The following is a 22,557-nucleotide window of genomic DNA, read 5'->3' on the forward strand; positions in this document are numbered from 1 at the left end:
GTGTGGCCCAGTGAAGTACCACCGAGACGTCGGCTTTTTGGGGATGGGGTATTATTAGGAACCAAGGTAGTATGGGATCCCTTTGTCCCACATTGGTTAGAATGGGATAACCAATATGGTACTTAAGTGGCTTGGCTATCTCATCCCCAATAGCTAGCTTTTGGTATGTGGCCAAGATGCTTAAGTACTTAAAAGAATATGGGCATAAGTGGTAAAGTTTGTTGATGATTGAAATAATATTATTATGTGACACTAACTGAATAACAGATCTTTCCTTACTATTTTTCTAAGGACAGATCACTTGACTCTACAACATTTGGGTATCAAGGAAATTCATAGGATTAAATCCTAAGTAGATAGCCACCTACCATGGATTACATGACCTCTTAGCCCTTTATCAAGGCCATGCCCCCTATTTACTACTAATTCAATCCATGTTAGTTAGCTGCTTTCCTTACTATTTTACCATATATTTTTTACCATTGATGTTATAAGTAAAAAGTGAGAAGGAATATGATGGAAAATATTAGAAAATGAGAAACATAATAAAAATAATTCTTACAAAAGCAAACCCATACATAAAAAAGACTCTAACCTGAGCCGCTAGGGATTTAATAACTTCCTTGGCCGATTTGCATTTTTCAGCTTCATCTGCAGCTATTGTAGTAACCTCCATCAATTTCTTTGAGGTTTTCTCGAGTTCAGCTTCAAGATTTTTGGACTTGCAAGTCAGCTCTTGCACCTACCAATCAATTTCTAGTTCATGATCAGTAATGCACTCAAAGCAAAATTCAAAAAGTAAATCTAAAAATAGCTGAAAGTTCATTAACGTGGGCCATGTCTTCAATTATTCACATGCTTTTTTCTTTTACACTACACTACTTCCTGACTTACAAAATAAGCTAAGGCCCAACTAAACAGGACCAGCCCACCAACTTTCAGGCCCATTCTATTCTTGTCATAAAGGATACGATACTTTTCATTAAAATAACGAAAAGAGACTGATTCTCAAAATATAAAGAAACAAAAATATGAAAAATAAAATAAAATAAATAAAACTAGGCTGAAAAGGCAAAGTCAATCCAAATTAAGTACAAATTCTAGATGGAAAAGTTATCAAAGAACATAGAGAGAGAACCCCAAGTGGAGGCATTAATCCAAATGACTTCAAAGTTATCAACCCATTTAAATTATTTATCTTAAAAACTCTTTGATTTCTCTCAAATAAAAAATCAGCAAGGAAGGCTTTCACCACATTTATTGTTGATTTATGCAAATATTTTATTTTTATTTAATTTTATTTGCTGTAATTATTCTGTAGAATTCTTTCCTTTTCGATCAATATTTTTCTTATTTCATTTAGTATGTATTCTATTTAAGTTAGGGATTTATGCCCTTGTAATATTAAGGAAAAGTGAAATATTTTCACATGGTATCAGAGAATCAAACAAAAAAAAATCCTAACCCTAATTTTAGTACTGCCACTGTCGTAACCAGCCACTGTCGTACCCAGCCCCGCTGCCGTCGTCACGAGTTGTCGTCGTTTCCGCATGTTTCCACCTATCTACATGTTTCCTTCGATCGTTTCCTTCTATCGATCCGAGCAGATCTGATCCGCACGTTTTTTGCTGATCCGAGCAGATCTGATTCGGTTCGAGCAACACTGCCGCCGTTTACAACCTCTGCCGATTTCGATCCGTGCATTTCTGCTGATTCCGCCATCGATTCTTGCTCGTTTTCTACCACGATTTTATCCTAGATCAGCTCGCCAACGCCACCGTACGACTGCCTTATCTCTTCTGCCGTCGTCAATTGGTTTTCCAATCACATCCTCTCAGATTTGGTCTTCCCATTCGCGAGTGTGTTGTTAAGATCCAATTACACACAACATGTCCGACGAAAAATCATTGATGGCCAAAGTTTCCGACGATCGTAAACTTTCAAAAATCCAAGTCACCACAATTCGACTTAATGGGGACAACTTCCTCCGTTGGTCCCAAAGCGTTTGGATGTATATTCGTGGACAAGGGAAGATTGGGTATCTTACCGGTGAAAATAAGACACCGGCCAAGACAGATCCGTTGTCGATGCTGAAAATTCCACGGTCATGACATGGTTGGTCAATTCCATGAATGAAAAAATATGTTCCAACTACAAGTGTTATTGTACCACAAAGGACTTATGGGATAATGTCAACTAAATGTATCCAGACCTTGACAACCAAGTGGAGTTTGAATCTCAAGCTAGGTGATATCCGACAAGAAGGAGATATAGTTACACAGTACTTTCACAAGCTAACAAGAATTTGGCAAGACTTGCAAGACTTAGATCTTAAGTTATGAATGGGAATCGACTAAGGATCAAGCACACTACAAGAAGGTGGTGGAGGACAGTCGTGTTTACAAATTTCTCACTAGTCTCAATGATGAATTCGAAGATGTTAGAAGTAGAGTTACTTGTAGAGAACCTCTTCCCTACATCAATGAAGCTTTTTCTGAGGTTTGCAGGGAGAAAAGTCGTCGAAGTCTTATGTTGGGCAAGAAAAGCACAGACTCTATGAGACATCTGCCTTGATGACTGAAACCACTGCCAATAAGGCTTCTCTGCCATCAAACAAACCCCAAGTATGGTGTGAGCATTGTAACAAACCTCACCATACTCGTGAGACCTGTTGGAAAATCCATCGAAAGAATGCAAACAGGAAGAAAAACAAGCCAAGTGATAAAGGTAACATCAATCCGCACGTCCCATTGTTAATAGTGCCGACTCCAATCCATTTAATAAAGAGCAAGTTGATCAACTCCTGAAGCTGTTAAAGTCAATTCGCCATCGGGTAATCCTAGTACTTCCATGGCACAAACAGGTAACTTCCTCGAGCTTTCTTTTTGTCTTAATTCATCTCCTTGGATCATAGATTCTGGAGCTTCAGACCATATACTAGTATATCTCATTTTTTTTATTCATATTCCCTTCCGTATAGCACTAAGAAAATTCGACTTGCAGATTGTAGTTTCAATTCTATTGCAGGAAAAGGAACTATTCGTCTGACAGAAAAATTACATTACACTCCGTGCTCCATGTCCCTGAATTAGCTTGTAATTCATTATCTGTGAGTTCTTCAAAGGTAATCTTAGAAGCCCTATTTCCTAGTTATGAGCATGCTTACTTGGTTGCTGAAATTAATGAAATTAAAGTACGTAAGATTCTAATTGTTTCCGCTTGTTGATTGTCAACACCAACAGATTGGACGTGCTAGTCTACTTGATGGTCTTTATTACTTTGATGACTCTCCGACTAGTGATAAAAAAGATCAGGGGACTTAAGTTCTGTTAATTCTTCTTCTGTTCAAGAATCAATTATGTTATGGCATTTTAGACTAGGATATCCCAGTTTCTTCTATTTGAAGTTTTTGTTCCCAAACTTATTTAAAGGAATTGATTGTTCAAATTGTCAATGTGAAAGTTGTATCTTTGCTAAAAATCATTGGGTCCCATATTTATCAAAACCTTACAAGGCCTCTAAATCGTTTTACTTAATCCACAGTGATGTTTGGGGTCCCTCAAAAGTTTTGACACATAGCGGAAAACGTTGGTTTGTTACATTTATTGATGATCACACTCGATTAATGTGGGTTTACTTGTTTACAAAAAAGTATGAAGTCAAAGATATCTTTGTTTGCTTTTATAACATGGTTAGAAATCAATTTCAAACTAAACTAAGCATTCTACACTCTAATAACGGGACCGAATATTTCACTGAATTTTTAGTTGATTTCTTTGAGTAAAAGGGTATTTCTCACCAGTCCACTTGTCGTGATACTCCCCAACAAAATGGTATTGTTGAACGGAAAAATAGACATTTACTTGATGTTGCTCGTGCTATTTTGTTTTATATGCATGTTCCTCAGTAATTGTGGGGTTATGCAGTTCTCACAGCTGCCTATCTTATAAATCGAATGCCTTCTAAAATCTTGGATTTTAAAACACCTTTAAATCAATTTAAGATTTATTTTCCTATTGTTCGTTTGTGGTCTGATTTACCGCTTAAAGTCTTTGAGTGTACCGCTTACATATCCCCAGTTTTTCTCAGTCTAAACTTGATACTAGAGCTCTTAAATGTATTTTCCTTAGATATGCCTATGATAAAAAGGGATACAAGTGTTTTGACCCTCTCACTAGAAAATACATTGAAAGTATGGATGTGGTGTTTTGGAAAACAAATCTTTTTTTGATAAAAACTCTCTTCAAGGGAGATATCCAACTTAGAAGATAATTTTCGGGATACATCTCCACTTCCTTCTGTCATTTATCACGAAAGTAGTAGGCTCGTAATGCCAAACATGGGAAATTCAACTTCAGGGAGAGAAACACTTCGAAGAGATCTCACTAATCGACATCCTGAACTTTAGGTTTATACTAGAAGGGCATTAAATCAAAATAATCAAGATCAAAGAGGCGACATGCCACAAACCCAATCAGATGCCCTGACAAATGATGTGAAAATTTAGGTAATTCTCATTCTATCCCATCTCCTCATCCACTCAAAATCCCTTGTCTGATCTTGACATTCCGATAGCCCATAGGAAAGGTATACATTGATGTACTAAATACCGTATTGCAAACTACCTTTCTTAGCATAGACTGTCTAATGATTATAGAGCTTTCACATCTAGGATAACAAATTTATTTGTGCCAAGGAATATATAGAAAGTCTTGAATGATCCGAATTGGAACTTAGCAGTTATGGAAGAGATGAGTGCTCTAGAAGAAAATGGCACATGGGAAGTTGTTGAGCTTCCAAAAGATAAGAAAACAGTAGGATGTAAATGGGTATTCACTATAAAGTGCAAAGTTGATGGGAGTGTTGAAAGATACAAAGCGAGGTTGGTTGCTAAAGGCTTTACGCAAACCTATGGGATTGATTATGACGTAGTTGTATTGTTAACTAGTTGTAGTTGAATTTAAGTTGTTAGAATTGAATTAATTGTTTCTTGAGGCTTTAACCTATTGTAACAACCAGCTGTAACAGAAGCAGTTTATTACCTTCTTTAATAGGTATCTTCCTTATGTTGATCGGCTCCCTAGGTTAACAACCACCTAATGTATATAAATACGCCTTTGTGCCTTCATTTTTAGTCATTAATAAAAGAAGTATTCTAGAATTCTTGAAGCAATACTTTAGCTGGTATCAGAGCGCCGATCCAATGCGAACTCTTCTTGGATCTCAATCTCAAATGGACATGGAAGCATCCTCTTCAACCAAAGTTGTTGAAGCTTGTTTGTTAACAGTGGAGAAGTCTATCATCAAAATGAGAGGTGAAATGGGTGAGTTAGGATCCATGTTAGCCCAAGTTCTTAGCCGAATGAATATTCAAACCGAAGGGGACAGTCACGAATATGTGGAAATACCAAACAAAGGTGGAATCCGGATCCAAGAACCTCAAAATTCTGGTATGAATAAGGCAAAAGGTGAAGAAGTGGCCATTCTTGATAAACAAGAACCACCAAGAAACTATGAGAAGACCAAGATTAACGAAGTATTTAATCAAGAAACTAGACAAAACAGAAATGTAGCTCCAAGAAACCTATACCAAGCAAGATTCAGACACCAAGAACTTCATGAAGGAAGTTGTATGTTGCAAGATTCTGATTCTTCGAGTGAAGGAGAGAGCTACTTGGGTGGTTTACACGAGAGAACGAGTTTTCACCGCGGAGGACAACTAGTTCATCATAGTAATACCAAGTACAAGATGAAAATCGACCTCCTTAGTTTTGATGGATGGTTGGATGTAGAAGAATTTCTTGATTGGGCTTCAAAGGTAGAAAACTTTTTTGAATATGCCAACATTCCGGATGACAAGAAAGTTAAACTTGTAGCATTCAAGTTTCAAAGAGGTGCATCGACTTAGTGGGATCAACTTGAAACCAATCAGCGTTACTATGGTAAATCTCCAATCAAATCTTGGCCGAAACTCTTGAAATTAATGAAGAAAAGGTTCCTTCCCTTAAACTATCAACAAAGACTTTACAACCAATATCAACGTTGTAAACAAGGGGATCGATTTATCTTTTGATTACACGGAAGAAATTCATAGACTTGGTGCTCGAAATAACCTTCCTAAATCAGAATAACAATTGGTTTCAAGATTCGATTTTGGCCTTCAAGAAGAGATTCAAGAAGTTGTCAAGTTACACCCGGTAGCATATTTGGCGGATGCCATCACTCTTGCAGCAACAATTGAAGAAAGCACCGAGCTAAAACCAACAAAGACGTATCAAAGAAGACAACCTTGGGAAAGGCAGCAACAATCTTTCAAAAGAGTAACCACTGATCAGACACGGTTGAATGCTTCAGGGGCAATAACAAACCAGCAAACCAAGAAGGATGAGTTTCCTCCTAAAACCTCAAATGCCTAAGGGACTGAAAGCAACACTCTCAAGAGGAACTCGAATCCTTATCAAAGGGCAACACTAGGCAAATGTTTTCGATGTGGGCAACAAGGCCACTTGTCCAATGGCACCCTCACCGGAGAACTTTAGCCATTCAAGAAGAAGATGCCTTCGATGAAGCCGACTGTGATGAGGACAACTTAGATGACCCTACAACGGTACAACCAAATGACGGCGACCAACTTTCTTGTATTCTTCAACTAGTCTTGATAACTCCTGAGGCAGAAAACCATTCCCAAAGGCATGCTCTTTTCCGCACAAGATGCACGATTAATGGAAGAATTTTCCAAGTAGTCATAGACAGTGGAAGCACCGAGAATATCGTTTCCAAGAAGCTAGTTTCTGCCCCTAACCTTACAGCTGAACCACACCCCAATCTTTATAAGGTAAATTGGATTACTAAAAAATGAGAAACAGCAGTCGAGGAGATTTGAACAGTACCCCTGTCCATCGGCAATGTATATCAAGATCAAATTATGTGTGTTGTTCTTGAAATGGACGTTTGTCATGTCCTCTTAGGCCGAGCATGGCAATACGACAATAGAGCACTTCACAACGGACGAGATAATACATACGAATTTAGTTGGATGGGAAAAAAAGTGGTCCTCCCCATCCGATAAGCAAGTCACCACAAATAAGGTACCTTCTTCCTCAACTAAACAACTTTTTCTATTATCTCTAGGCAAGGATCTTTTACACTCTAAAGAACAATCTCTTTTAGCCTTTATAGTAAAGCAAGATCCTTTTGAATCATCCAATATTGACCATCTAGATCCACAAAGTTCTCATTTATTAGAAAGTTCCCCTCTATTTTAGAAGAACCAAAAACTCTACCTCACCTTAGAAACATACAGCACCACATTGATTTATTTTCGGGTAGTATTTTACTAAATTTACCCCACTATCGCATGAGCCCTAAAGAATATGAAGCTCTACATAATGAAATACATAATCTCTTAGATAAAGGGCATATACGGAGTCTTAGCCCATGTGCTGTCCCGGCATTGCTTGCACCCAAGAAAGATGGGTTCCGTGGTGATTTTGTGTTGATAATAGGGCAATTAACAAGATAACCATCAAATATAGGTTCCCTATCCCTAGATTGTCGAACCTTCTAGATCAATTTGGGGGAGCATCCATATTTTCTAAAATAGATCTTAGAAGTGGATAACACCAAATTAGAATAAGGTTTGGAGATGAGTGGAAAACTGCCTTCAAAACAAACAAAGGACTTTTCGAATGGCTAGTCATACCTTTTGGCCTTTCTAATGCCCCTAGTACCTTTATGATGTACATAATGAAATACATAATCTCTTAGATAAAGGGCATATACGGAGTCTTAGCCCATGTGCTGTCCCGCATTGCTTGCACCCAAGAAAGATGGTTCATGGTGATTTGTGTTGATAATAGGGCAATTAACAAGATAACCATCAAATATAGGTTCCCTATCCCTAGATTGTCGAACCTTTTAGATCAATTTGGGGGCGCATCCATATTTTCTAAAAATAGATCTTAGAAGTGGATAACACCAAATTAGAATAAGGTCTGGAGATGAGTGGAAAACTGCCTTCAAAACAAACAAAGGACTTTTCGAATGGCTAGTCATACCTTTTGGCCTTTCTAATGCCCCTAGTACCTTTATGATGTACATAATGAAATACATAATCTCTTAGATAAAGGGCATATACGGAGTCTTAGCCCATGTGCTGTCCCGGCATTGCTTGCACCCAAGAAAGATGGTTCATGGTGATTTTGTGTTGATAATAGGGCAATTAACAAGATAACCATTAAATATAGGTTTCCTATCCCTAGATTGTCGAACCTTCTAGATCAATTTGGGGGAGCATCCATATTTTCTAAAATAGATCTTAGAAGTGGATAACACCAAATTAGAATAAGGTCTGGAGATGAGTGGAAAACTACCTTCAAAACAAACAAAGGACTTTTCGAATGGCTAGTCATACCTTTTGGCCTTTCTAATGCCCCTAGTACCTTTATGCGCTTAATGAATCAAATTTTATTGCCTTATCTCAATAAATTTGTAGATGTTTACTTCGATGTCATCTTAATTTATAGTTGTTCTTATGAACCTCATCTTGAACACCTGCATATTATCTTTACTGTTTTAAAAGAAAATGCGTTGTACATAAATTTTAAAAAATGCTATTTTCTTAGAATCAACTATTTTTTTAGGGTTCTCAATAAATTCTAAAGGAGTTATTGTAGATCCAAAGAAAATTGAAGCAATTCTTGATTGGCCCCAACCTAAATCCGTTAAGGAGTTTCAAAGTTTTTTAGGTTTAGCCTCATTTTATAGAAATTTCATACGAAATTTCAGCATACTAGCTAATCCTCTCACTGCTTGTTTAAAAGCTCACATTCCTTTTGTTTGGGTGAGGAGCAAAGTGCAAGTTTTGATGAACCCAAGAAAGCTTTTAAGTACAACTCCAATTCTTGGATTTCCAAATTTTCAAAAACCTTTTGAAGTGTCTGTAGATGCTTCAGATGTGGGAATAGGAGCAGTACTTAGTCAAGATAAACACCCTAGAGAGTCTTTTAGCAAAAAATTGAGTTCTCCTAGACAAAATTGGTCAACATATGAGCAAGAACTTTATGCCTTGTCCGAGCCTTAAAGCAATGGGAACATTATCTCCTTGGGAAAGAATTTATATTATTAACTGACCATTTTTCTTTAAAGTTTTTGCATTCTCAAAGTTCTATCAATCGCATGCATGCTAGATGGCTTCAATTCCTCCAACAGTTCGATTTTGTCATCCAACACACTCCAGGTAATGTCAATAAAGTTGCGGATGTCTTAAGTCAAAAAGGTACACTTCTAACTTTACTTCAAGGTGAAATTGTAGCTTTTAACCATTTACATGAATAATATTCTACCGATTCTGATTTTAAAGACATTTGGTATGCTTGTTCAAATCATCTTCTGGCCAAAGACTTTCATATTTTTTATGGCTTTCTTTCTAAAAATGACACTCTATGCATCCCACACACTTCACTTAGAGAGTCACTTCTAAAAGAAGCCCATTCGGGTGGTTGACACTTCAGTAAAGATAAAACCTTAGCATTCCTTTCTTCTAAATTCTTTTGGCCACAATTGAAAAAGGATGTTGCAAATTTCGTCAAACGATGTTTCATTTGTCAAACTTCCAAAGGATCTAGTTTAAACAAAGGTCTCTACTCACCTCTCCCTATACCTATTAATATTTGGGAAGACCTCTCCATGGACTTTGTCCTTGGTTTACCTCGAACTCAACGAGGATTTGATTCTATTTTGGTAGTTGTGGATAGGTTTAATAAAATGGCACATTTCTTAGCTTGCAAAAAAACTAATGATGCTTTGAATGTGGCAAATTTATTTTTTAGGGACATTGTACATCTACTAATATTGAATCTTTCTCAGATGCCGATTGGGCAGGATCTAAAGAAGACAGAAGATCAACCTCAGGGTATTGTGTTTTTGTTGGTGGTAATTTGATTTCTTGGAAGAGTAAGAAGCAAGATGTGGTGCTACGTTCAAGTGCAGAATCAGAATATAGAGCAATGGCACAATCTGTGTGTGAATTGATTTGGATATATGAACTTCTTGTTGAGTTGGGATTTGAAATCATCACACCAACAAAGTTATGTGATAATCAAGCAGCACTTCATATTGCGTCTAATCTAGTATTTCATGAAAGGACTAAACATATTGAAGTTGATTGCCATGTACGTGAGAAAATTCAACAAGGGTTGGTACCTACAGGATATGTGAAGACTGGAGGACAATTAGGAGATATCTTCACGAAAGCATTGGATGGAAGCGTATAGATTATCTATGTAACAAGTTGGGCATGATTAACATATATGCTCCAACTTGAGGGGGAGTGTTTTTATTCTATAGTTAGGGTTTTCCATTTTTGTAAATATTTTGTGATATTTTCTTTTGCTATACTTTGTACACTTGTATATATTCATATCTTTGATGAATGAATAAAGTTATTCTGATTCTTTCTCAAACCTAAGAGTTTTACAAACCCATTGTAACAACCAGCTGTAACAGAAGCAGTTTATTACCTTCTTTAACAGGTATCTTCCTCAGGCTGACCGGCTCCCTAGGTTAACAACCACCTAATATATATAAATAGGCCTTTGTGCCTTCATTTCTAGTCATTAATAAAAGAAGTATTCTTGAATTCTTGAAGCAATACATCAGATTATCATGAAACATTTTCTCTAGTTGCAAAAATCAATTCCATTAGAGTGTTGTTATCTATAGCAATTAAATTTGAGTGGCATCTTTATCAACTTGATGTGAAAAATGTCTTCCTTAATGGTGAGCTTGAAGAAGAGGTATTTATGAATTTACTACCTGGTTTTGAAGCCAACCTTGGAACCAACAAAGTGTGCAAGTTAAAGAAATCCCTCTATGACCTCAAGCAATCTCCTAAAGTGTGATTTGGATGTTTTGAGAAAGCAGTGACAGGTTATCAATTCCGTCAGAGTCGTGCATATCACACCATTTTCTACAGACATATTAGTCATGATAAGATGGTTGTTTTAATAGTTTATGTTAATGATATTATTCTCACAGGTAATGATGAAGCTGAGATGAACAACTTGAAGGGCAAACTAGCTAATGAAATCCAAATTAAAGACCTAGGAACCTTAAAATACTTCCTAGGGATGGAATTTGCTAGGTCAAAATAGGGTATCCTTGTTAATCAAAGAAAATATGTCATTGATTTACTTGAAGAGACGGGCTTACTTGGTTGTCGTACAACAAAAACTCCTATTGAGCCAAACTTAAAATTGCAAGCTACAAAGGATACTAAGATAAAAGACAAGGAAAAATATCAAAGACTTGTGGGAAGACTTATTTATCTATCTCATATTTGTCCAGATATTGCTTTTGTTGTCAATATGGTAAGCTAGTTCATACATGCCCCAGGGCCAACCCACTTTGAAGTTGTCTACAGAATTCTAAGATATTTGAAAGGGACTCCAGAAAAAGGGATACTACTTAAGAAGAATGGTCATTTACACGCGAAAATTTACACTAACGTTGATTGGGCAGGTAGTACCATAGATAGGAGATCAACTTCTGGCTATTGTTCCTTTGTTGGAGGTAATCTAGTTACATGGCGAAGCAAAAAACAAAATGTGGTAGCCAGGAGTAGTGCTTAAACAGAATTCAGGGCTTTAGCATATGACATTTGTGAGGGTATATGGATAAAAAGATTATTAGAAGAATTGAAATTTATCCAAGTAATGCGAAAACGGGTTTACTGTGACAATAAGACCGTCATCTCCATAGCACATAACTCAGTCCTACATGATAGGACAAAACATATAGAGGTTGATAAACACTTTATAAAGGAGAAGATTGATACTGGAGTAATATGCACTACCTATCACCCTACAACAAAGCAAATTGTTGATGTACTGACAAAGGGGCTTCCAAAATTACAATTCGAAAAATTGATTAGCAAGCTGGCAATAGAAGATATCTCTAACCAGCTTGAGGGGAGTGTTGATTTATGCAAATATTTTATTTTTATTTGGTTTTATTTGTTGTAATTATTCTGTAGGATTCTTTCCTTTTCTGTCAATATTTTCCTTATTTCATTTAGTCTGTATTCTATTTAAATTAGGGCTTTATGTGCTTGTAATATTAAGGAAAAGTGAGAATTATTTTCACATTTATCCATAGTAATTAAGAATTAGGCTTCAAATGTGGACCAACAAAAACCTGCATGACATTTTCTTTGAACATTTTCACCAAACACCCATTGTAAGTTAAACTAAACAAAGAAGACAACGGCCACCACAAGACTTGGAAAAACGAAGCTAAAAAAAGGGAAGTTGCAGAGCTCACTTTGAACTTTTGACCTCCACAAGGCTTTACAAAATGCCTTATTCATAGGATCATAGATGGCCAAATGCTTAAAAAGGGAGTGCAAAGAAAATTTTTGGGAGGACTCCAAAGGCCAAATTCTACAAAGTGGAAGAACAACCACTCTTTTGTCAGACAAAGACCTTGCCAAAAGCTGAAGCTCAAAATCTCATCCTCTTTCAACAGCATTTTTTGGATTATATAGTCCTCAAGGTGTAGTTGTTGATCCTAAAATATTCAAACTATAAAAGATTGGCAAGCCTTAAACTCCTGTCAAAGATGTTCAATGCTTTCTAGATTTAGCATCATTTTACAGGAAGTTCATCAAAGATTTTAGTACTTTGGCAACACCTTTAATCGAATGCTTAAAAAAGGGTAAATTTATTTGGACTAAACTTCAAGAGGATAATTCTGAAAATCGAAATTAGAATTATGTTCCACCCCGGTTTTAATACTTCCTGATTTTAACAAAGTTTTTGAAGTGGTTGTTGATGCTTTGAGCATAGGAGTAGGAGCTATTTTGTCTCAAGAGAACCACCCAACTGAGAAATTTGGTGAAAAGTCGAGTGAATCTAGACAAAGGAAAGCACTTATGAACAAGAACATTATGCCCTAATGAGATCAATAAAGCAATGGGAACACTATCTTTTAGGAAAGGAATTCATACTTTCTTACAAATATTTATGCCCTAATGAGAACACTAATGCAATGGGGACCTATCACTAAAATATCTTCACTCTCAACGGCACATCAATAGAATGGATGCTAGGTGGATTACTTTCTTACAAAGATTTGATTTTCTCATTAAACATACAGCTGGAAATATAAACAAGGTTGTTGAGGATCTAAGTAGAAAACACTATTAGCCCAAATTATATGCAAAGGAAAAAGATTTTTCTCATATTTGGTCCAACTGTTGCCATAATATCATACTGAAGATTTTGAAGGTTACTTGTTCAAAGGAAATCACACATGCATTCCACATAGTAAGGGAGGTCCTCATCCAAGAATTACATGTTGGAGGATTGAGTGGCCACCTTGGCAGAGATAAGACCTTTGATTTGGTATCTAAAAGATACTTTTGGCCTCAAAGTCGAAAGGATGTACATAACTTTGTTAAGCATTGCTTTGTTTTTCATGCACAAAATAATGGGTTATATACTCCATTACCCATTCCTAATTCCTCTCTATGGACTTTAAACTTGGTCTACCTAGAACTCAAAGTGTCAATGACTCTATTATGGTAATGGTGGATCGTTTAGCAAAGTGTCACACTTTGTGGCATGCAAAAAAATGTTGATGCTTTGGGCATAGCCAATTTAGTTTTCAAAGAGATTGTAAGACTCCATGGCATTCCAAAAACCATAGTGTTCGACCATGATGTCAAATTCCTAAGTCATTTTTGGGAAACACTTTGGGAAAAAATTGATACAAGACTTCGACTTAGTTCTACAAGTCATCCACAAACGAATGGGCAAATCTAGATGACTAACCGTACTTTGAGCAATTTGATTTGATGTCTGTGGAGAAAAGCCGAAACAATGGGATCTCATACTTTCAGTAGAATTTGCTTTCAATCATATGAAAAATAGATCTAAAGGGAAGTCACCATTTGAAGTAGCTTACACTAAGCTTCCTCGTTTGACTGTAGACTTGGCTAAGCTACCTTCTACATTGGATTTTAATCTGGAAGCTGAAGAAATGGCAAGGCGAGTGGAAGGATTACATAAGGAGGTCCATGATCACTTGGAAAGACATATGCTAATTGCTACCTATAAGAAGAAAGCAGACGAACACAAGTGGCTGCAAGTATTTGAAGTTGGAGATTTAGTTATGATACATTTGAGCCAGAATAGACTACCAATGGGAACTTATCACAAATTCCACCCTCGAAAGATTGGACCATACACGGTCATAGAAAAGTTTGGAGACAATGCCTACAAAATTTCTTCCACTATCATACCAGATCTCCTCAACTTTCAATGTCTCTGATTTATCCATTTATCATACTTCAGATGCTTTCTAGTTAGCTTCATAACTCGAGGACAAGTTTTCTAAAAGAGGAGAGAATTGATGTAATATGTACCATGTTTGAGACTTAAGGCCCACGGATGTTCTACTTTTTTTTAAGCTTTTCTGTTTTCTAGTTATTCTATTTTTAAAACAAGTTTAATTACTTCCACCTATTCTTCTTGATCCTAAATCCTTGAAATGCATATGCTTAGGTTATTCTCGTGTTCAAACAGGGTATCATTGTTATTGTCCTACTTTTAACAGGTACCTTGTCTCTTCTGATATTACGTTTTTCAAAGATATGCCCTTTAGTCCATTACTGTCAAGCTAGTTCCTCCTATGTTTATTCCTTCTCGTCCACTCATTACTCAAGTCTACTCTAGGCGACTACCAACAACCTTTAAGCACATGTCCTATACATGTGGCTTCTTCAACATCTGATCCAAGATCAAGTGATGAGCTTCTCACTGCCCTTTGAAAAGGTATAAAAAGTTGTACTTATCTTATTTCTTTGTTTGTTTCGCATAACCAATTCTCATTGCCCACATATTCTTTTATTACATCCCTTGATTCCACCTCTACCCCTAACTTTGTTCATGAAGCTTTATCTCATCCTGGCTGGCGTAGTGTAATGATTAAGGAGATGACTACTTTAGATGATAATGGTACTTGGATTTAGTCTCTCGTCCTGCAAGAAAGAAGGCAACTAGGTGTAAATGGATGTTTGTCATCAAGATTAACCCTGATGGATAAATGGCTCGTTTGAAAGCTCGTCTTGTTGCCAAAGGCTATGCCCATATCTATAAGAGTAAATATTCTAATACGTTCTCTCTTGTTGCTAAATTAACTTCCATCTAACTATTTCTTTTCATGGATGCTACTCATGCTTGGCCTTTGCATCAGCTTGACATTAAGAATACGTTTTTGCATGGTATTCTTCAGGAGGAAGTTTATATGAAGCAACCACCTAAATTTGTTGCTCAGAGGGAGAGTGATAAAGTATGTTTCCTTAGAAAATCTTTATATGGATTGAATCAAAGTTCACGTGCATGATTTGGTAAGTTTAGTCAAGCACTTGAACAATTTGTATAAAGAAAAGTATCTCTGATCATTATGTTTTCTACCGACAATCTGATAATGGTATTACTCTGTTTGCATACGTTGATGATCGTTATCACTGGAAATGATATATTAGATATATCCTCTCTCAAGAATTTTCTTCATGGTCAATTGAATTAAGGATTTGGGACAATTGAAGTATTTTTTGCGTATTGAAGTAATGAAAAGCAATAGAAGTATTTATTTGTCACAACGAAAATAGGTATTTGATTTATTGTTTAGACAGGAAAGCTAGGAGTCAAACGATGTAATACTCCAATGATGCCAAATGTGCTACTGGCTAAAGAAGGAGAGTAATTTAAACATCCTGAGAGATATAGAAGATTAGTTGAAAAGTTAAATTATTTAACAGTGACACGACCAGACATCACATAATCTACAAGTATTGTGAGTCAGTTTATATCTTCCTCTACAATGGATCAATTGGGCTGCAGTAGAACATTTCTATGTTATCTAAAAGTTACACCTAGACGTGAGAACTTATATAAAGATCATGGTCATACAAGAGTTTGAATGTTTTTCATATCCTAGTTATGCTGGATCTCAAGAAAATAGGAGATCAACCTTTGGATATTGTGTTTTTGTAGGAAGAAATTTAGTGTCGTGGAAGAGTAAGAAACGTATTGTAATTTCACATTCGAGTGTTGAGTTGTAATATAGAGCCATGGCACAATCCCTGTGTGGAATAGTGTGGATACACCAACTTTTATCCGAGATGGACTTCAACTAGATTATGGTGTGATAATCATGCTGCAATTTTCACATTGCGTCCAACCCAGTGTTTCATGAGCTAACTAAGCATATTGAGGTAGATTGTCATTTTATTCGTGAGAAAATACAAAAATTGGTGTCCAAAGGATATGTGAAGACTAGAGAACAATCGGGAGATATCCTAACCAAAGTTGTAAATTGAGCAAGAATGAACTATCTATGCAACAAGTTGGGCATGATTGATATATTTGTTCCAGCTTGAGGGGGAGTGTTATAGTGTGAGTGTGTGTATATATACTATTATGTATAATTGTCTTTAATCGTAATTGCACATTCCTAGCTTAGGGTTTCTTTGTACTCCTAAATAACTTCAACATTGTCCAAAAACCAAGTACATTAGTGGGCGTCAGTCACAAATTCTTTCTCTAATTATTCATAAGGTCATCTTTTGTTAGATTGGAGACCCATCCTCTAGCTGCTCCCTTTTGTCGGCCTTTTTTTTTACTTTTGTATTCTTTCATTTTTTTTTTCTCTGTGTAAGTTGGTCTTTTATCAAAAATAAAAAGAAAAACAAAAAGGTTTACCTGTGCCCTCAAACTGATGATTTCCTGGGTTAAACTGTCAGTTGCACGCTTAGAATCCTCTGAAATATCTTCAGATGATCGAATCGGGCTTGACATTCCCAATACAGGAGATGTTGCTCGAGAAGCTAATCTGGAAGCAGGAATAGAAACTTATGATACTCTTTAAGAAGCTTTATATGGAAGGAGAAATTCTCCAGAAAAATAATAAGCCCCCAATTTAAAATGCCCCATGTAAAAAGGTGAACAAAGGACTACTTTGCCACTGTTGTTTTATATTATTTACCTGGAGTGCATGCTTTCAGCATTATTGACAGCACCAAAAGATGAAAGTCTGGAGAGTGTTGCTTGCAATTTTGGAGCCCACGTTTCTTTATCCGTAACACCATTAGATTTATGATGCATATTTCCAGTTCTGGCTCTAGAATTTTGTGAAATAGAACTGGATTCCATGGCCTTCTTTAGTTTATTGAAACAATCATCACACACTCGATACGGTTTATTCAAATTTGGGGCTAAAGATGCCTTCAGGGATTTTTTGCTGCTGCATGCTTTGCAGAATACTAGACCACAGTTGTAACAGTTGTGACGCTTCCTTCTGAAACCAAATGGGTTGTGACAACCAGAACATACAGAATGGTCAGCACTTGATACCCATTTATGAAGACATATAACAACAGTGAAGTTTGAACCACATGCAACATTTTTCACTTGCTTATCTTTCAGGGCCTCTACAATAGTAGGTGTGTTTCTGTGATTGTTGTCTCCATGTCCTAACTGCCCATTTGAGCCCTTTCCCCAAGTATAAACCTCAGTTTTGGAGGTTAATATTGCAACATGATAAGAACCACAGGCAACCTCTTCAACAAAACTGTTGTCAATTTCACCTTCAACACAAGTAGGAAGCTTTCCATCAGCTGTAGCACTTCCTAACTGGCCATAAGCAGTACTACCCATTGTATATACCCGTCCTGCCGTTGTTAAAGCAACTGTGAGATCATGGCCACATGCCACTTGACATATATTTTCTTCAATCAATGCAGCTACACATTCAGGAACTAGTCTAGGTTCATTATCTCCATGTCCAAGCCGGCCTTTGTCTCCGTCGCCCCATGTGTAAAGTTTTCCAGATGAAGGGTTAGCTGAAGTACCAGAATCAGAAAGTTCGTTCATTGCTTCAACAGTAGCAGCAGTGTGCCAAACACCACAGGCAACTTTTGTCGTTCTAAGCCCTCTCAAAGTTTCCACTTCTCGTGGAATATTTGAGGTGATATGATCCCCATGACCCAAGGCTCCGAAAGAACCATCCCCAAATGTGAACAACTGGCCAGCTGATGTCACCACAGCTGTATGCCACGCTCCACATGAGATATACGATACACGAATTCCCTCCATCTGACCACTTACCTTTTGTGGAATCCAATGACTAACTTCGCTACCATGACCAAGTAAACCATAATTATGAGTCCCATCACCCCAAGTATAAAGATCCCCTGAAAGTGTTACGGCACAAGTATGGTACTCTCCGCATGCTACTAGTTCAACATTCATGCCACTGAGAGTATCAATGAGTTTTGGATGTGAAACATCTGCTTCCACACCATGCCCAAGCCTTCCTCCTGACTCCTCACCCCAACTAAAAATCTCACCCTGTCTGGTAACCAGCACAGCATGTCTGCCACCACATGCGATACCATGAACATCTAGAACAACTGTTGACTCCAATGGCTTTGGTTGCAGAGCGTCCAGCTTGGAGTTTAATGAACATTGGATGCCAACCTTATTCACACCACCACCCAACAATCCGTCCCCTATACCTTCTCCCCATATATAGACATCCCCCAAGGCATCAAAATCTTCTGGACATGATCCTTGACTTGATGAGCTCACAGCACTGGATAAACTAACTCGAAAACCCTCAGATGCAGAAATTCGGCCATTTGAGTTATCTACAAGCACAGTTGATAGAGAAGGATTGGCAACTGGCTTGGGTTGGTTAGTACCCTTGGAAACTGCAGTGTATGATAATAGTTCAGAAAATGCTTTCCCTAGTCTGTTCTGTCCAGTATTTTCATAAGAAATCCCATCAAGATCTCCGGGATCCTGTCAACCAGAAGAAGTGAAAAATGTGAATTAGAACTACATACTAAGAATAACGGACAAAAGTAGATAGTGAAATAATTGTAATTATCTTTGTACAGACACATGGTGCAATGGCTGGAGAATTCCTTCGCATGCGAGCATGCGGACTATCTGAAGATACACTCTCACATCTTGATTCAACTCTCCACTTGCGGTAGTTTCCTCGAGTGATCAATGCCTTCAGACCAACAAACCAAACTTCAGCTTCATCCTTGTCTTTACATATCTGTCCATCAGCAATGAAAGTAGTTTGTTAAATGTTCATTGAAGTTTCTAAAAGTAACTGCAAAACTTCTTCAATTGTCACATATACAAAGATATTATTTAAATGCAAGCATATATGCAAAATAACAACTGGCTACAGGAGAACTTTAAGATTAGTGGTGAGTCAGTTCACAAACTTGTCAGGACTATATGTTTAAATGGCATAACAAGATCAAATAGAAAAATAAACATTGAAGGAATAAACACTGTAACCTCTTACCAAATCTAATGATCTATCATTATACAAGAGTGAAAATGACTGATACTCCTTTTCAGGTTGTGGATGCTGCTGGAATATTGCCTGAAAAATAAATACATGCACACATCCTCTTAAAATTGGAAAACTAAAAAATGAATATAAGGTTTACAAACCAGACGAGAAATCTTTGAAAGACATTCTGAGTAGATATCTTGAATGTGGACTTTCCAATGTTATATTAAACTTTGGCATTTTGAATGTTTTACTGCAAATTTTCCAAAATATAAACCAACTAAAGCTAGTTTTGATATTCCTTAATTCCCAAACCATGTCTTAGAAATCAAGGATGTGTTTGTAAACTTACAGTACGTTGGCCAGGAATGATCTTTGAAACCAAACTTAATTTAAGCTGTTTCTCATCTTTTCCAGAGTACCATACGAGTAAAGATTCATCCTGTTACATTTAAAAGGAAAAACCAAAAAAAAAAACGACATCGTGTAACAGAATTCCAATCCAGTAAAAAGAGAGAAGAAAAGATATAATGGCTTTACTTAGTCTGGTGGATAGGCAAATATGGATGCCTCAATGCATGAGAACTAGTAGGATGCAATTTTGCATCGATTACATTTTTTTCAGTTTAATCTACATCATCAACAATTATTTAGGTACAAATATTCATCAAAATCTGGAAATAACTTCCATAAGATTGAACTGCAGAAGTAACTTCTTTGATCTTTTAAAACAGACCCAACAACGTAAAACATGACCATACTGTAGCAAAATATTACATTTAATGAACTTTATCATCTGAAAAGATCTTGCCCAATAATTCTGTGAAAAGTTGTTTACATCGGGTTTCAGCCTTAGAGCATGGATGGAGTCATGGATAAAATGAACTATCAGATACTGCAGGACATGAGAAAAATAAAATGAGGCTACCTATGCTTTACCAACCCTACATGTCATCAAGATAATTCTATCACGGTGCAGAATCAAGGAGCTGTAGGAGAAATAGAAGTTTTTTATTTTCAATTGTCTAGAATAATCTGTAACGGCCTCTTGTAAATAGCACCAATACAAGTTTTTGAAAATTAAAGGAAAATAAATATAACAAATATCGTTTATTCTCTTACAGGCTACTAGAGAGTGGGGGAAAATCAGGTCTGAATATTTATGCATGAGATAGTTCAAAAGCCAGATATGAAGAAATAAACGGGAATATAGCATACTGCCTCCATCATCATTCTCTGGTCAGTATACGTGTATCTTTTGACATCACTTCCCTTCAGTAATACTACAGACATATTGTCTTCTTCTATTCAAACAATTACTACTTATAAACCTGAACTTTCAATTTCACAAAAAAAAAAAAAATAAGAATTAATAATCAATTAATTAATTAACAAAATTCTTACACTTGAAAGCCTGAAAGGGCAGAACTTCGGCTTCCCCCTCCTTCCATATTTAAGTAAATGTGCCCCTTTCTTAAGTGCTGTAATGGCCTATAAAAATCAGAGGGTAAAGTTCAGCGTGAGAAGATGGGACAACAGATAAGAGAAAAATAATAATGTAGACTTTTTTCTCTCGAGAAAGTTGGAACAATTTCTTCAGTGGAACAAGAAACGCAACTGGAAGACCATGACATTTCTTTTTTTCCTTTTTTTTTCTTTTTTTTTTTTTTTTGCAAAAAAAAACGATGGAGGGGCTATATTTTTTTTCTTTATGACAACGCCATGTCATAGTTTCACGTTAAGAGCAATTGTTAATGGCTCCAGCATAACGTCAATTCTCAAATGAAAATATATGTCTCAAGAACTTGATTTTAAACTAGTCACTCTACTTGAAACTCCAAAACAAAAATATCTCCACGCCACAAACGATGGTTCATATTTTAAAATCAGAATAGAGTAGTCTAAACAACTGGAAAGGAAAAGTTCGCATGGCCTTCACATTTTTAAGCAGGGCCACATACAGATTCCTTGACGACACTAAATGGGTGAATAAGAACATATGAGGAAAAAATTGAATAGAATAAAACCAACCTGCTCGATATCCCTCTGGGCGAGACCAACTTTCTGGGTATCGGCCATTCAAGATGCAGAATCAGGCGCTACTCTAGAGCAGAACAAACATTTTTTTGAAGAATAAACCCAAATGTAGTATCTCAAACAGCAATCATTGTTCAAACTTTGCGCCATGAAAAGCATTCTCCTCATCCTCTCGGATGAAAATGCTTGCGAAAAAATTTCCTCACCGCATGAAAAAAATACCCTGTAAAATACAAAATGCCACGAAACTAAACTTCCAACACAATGCTCAAACAGCCCCTCCACTGGTCACTATTCACAGCTCAGACACAGCTGAAACCATCCGCCCGTAATCTCTCAAAGGAACCCTAAAATACGCACAACGAGAAATCCCGACGAGTCTCTTCGATCATCCGCAAATTATCAGCAGAAGAAGGCCATTTCAACAAAATTACCCCCAATTTCAACCTTGATGGTTAGAATTCATAAACATTGCATTCAACAATCATACATTGATGAGAGCATTCCCGATTAACGAATCTCCACGAGAATATGGCACCAAAAGGATTACAATACAGAGCGTGAAATTAAAAATCAAAGAGATCTGAAGCACCTCGAAGGTCTTCAATGGCTTCTGAAGGAAAATTCCGGTGGCATTGAAGAATTTTTTACGTGCGCCCCTTATACCTGCGCTCTGTATCGTCTGTTTTCTCTCTCTTTTTGTCTGTATCGAGTTTTTGTTTCCGGAAGGACGAAGATTTTAACTGTTTTTTCTTTTTCTTTTTCTTTTTCTTTTTCTTTTTCTTTTTCTTTTTCTTTTTCTTTTTTTTGATAAATAATATTTTGCTCAATTCCAAACGACTTCTTTATATATATATATATATATATATATATATTATAATTATAGATAGTTTGGTATATTTATATGTCGAAAATGCCATGTCAGCAAAAATGGAATATCTGGGATTTGGAAAATTGTTGTTGTACTTGTTGCACTTTTTGGTATTATTTGTATAAATGCTTGCTACAAGACAAATCGTGTGTTTCGAAGGACAACAACACAACCTTTGCCACGTGTACACCTATCCAGTTTATTTATTTTGACCACTGTGTTTGACCAACAGACTTCCCGCCAATTTTTTGTACCGTTTTTATCAGACA

General features: G+C 36.6%; 1 protein-coding gene and 1 long non-coding RNA gene across 5 annotated transcripts in view; one reads left to right on the forward strand and one right to left on the reverse strand.

The window, feature by feature from the left end:
- LOC120079895 (PH, RCC1 and FYVE domains-containing protein 1-like) overlaps positions 1-22,145 on the reverse strand; it is an 87,095-nt gene extending 64,950 nt beyond the window's left edge. The window contains exons 1-8 of one of the 4 annotated variants that reach the window (XM_039034340.1): positions 21,412-22,138; positions 20,785-20,871; positions 19,733-19,822; positions 19,390-19,470; positions 18,967-19,131; positions 17,050-18,866; positions 16,767-16,896; positions 596-742 (exon numbers count right to left, since the gene is read on the reverse strand). In XM_039034340.1, coding sequence (XP_038890268.1) covers positions 596-742; positions 16,767-16,896; positions 17,050-18,866; positions 18,967-19,131; positions 19,390-19,470; positions 19,733-19,822; positions 20,785-20,871; positions 21,412-21,459 — 2,565 coding nt within the window. In that variant the 5' untranslated portion in view covers positions 21,460-22,138. Of the gene's footprint in view, positions 1-595; positions 743-16,766; positions 16,897-17,049; positions 18,867-18,962; positions 19,132-19,389; positions 19,471-19,732; positions 19,823-20,784; positions 20,872-21,411 lie in introns of those variants that run through there. The other 3 variants (XM_039034341.1, XM_039034343.1, XM_039034342.1) reach the window with 3 other exon arrangements.
- Positions 1,313-3,505, forward strand: LOC120079896. Its single transcript, XR_005482362.1, has 2 exons — positions 1,313-3,124; positions 3,243-3,505. It is a non-coding gene; the product is annotated as an uncharacterized LOC120079896 (long non-coding RNA).
- Positions 22,146-22,557: the final 412 nt, after the last annotated feature.

This window comes from Benincasa hispida, chromosome 6 (assembly GCF_009727055.1).
Source record: "Benincasa hispida cultivar B227 chromosome 6, ASM972705v1, whole genome shotgun sequence".
Classification (NCBI taxonomy): Eukaryota; Viridiplantae; Streptophyta; class Magnoliopsida; order Cucurbitales; family Cucurbitaceae; genus Benincasa; species Benincasa hispida.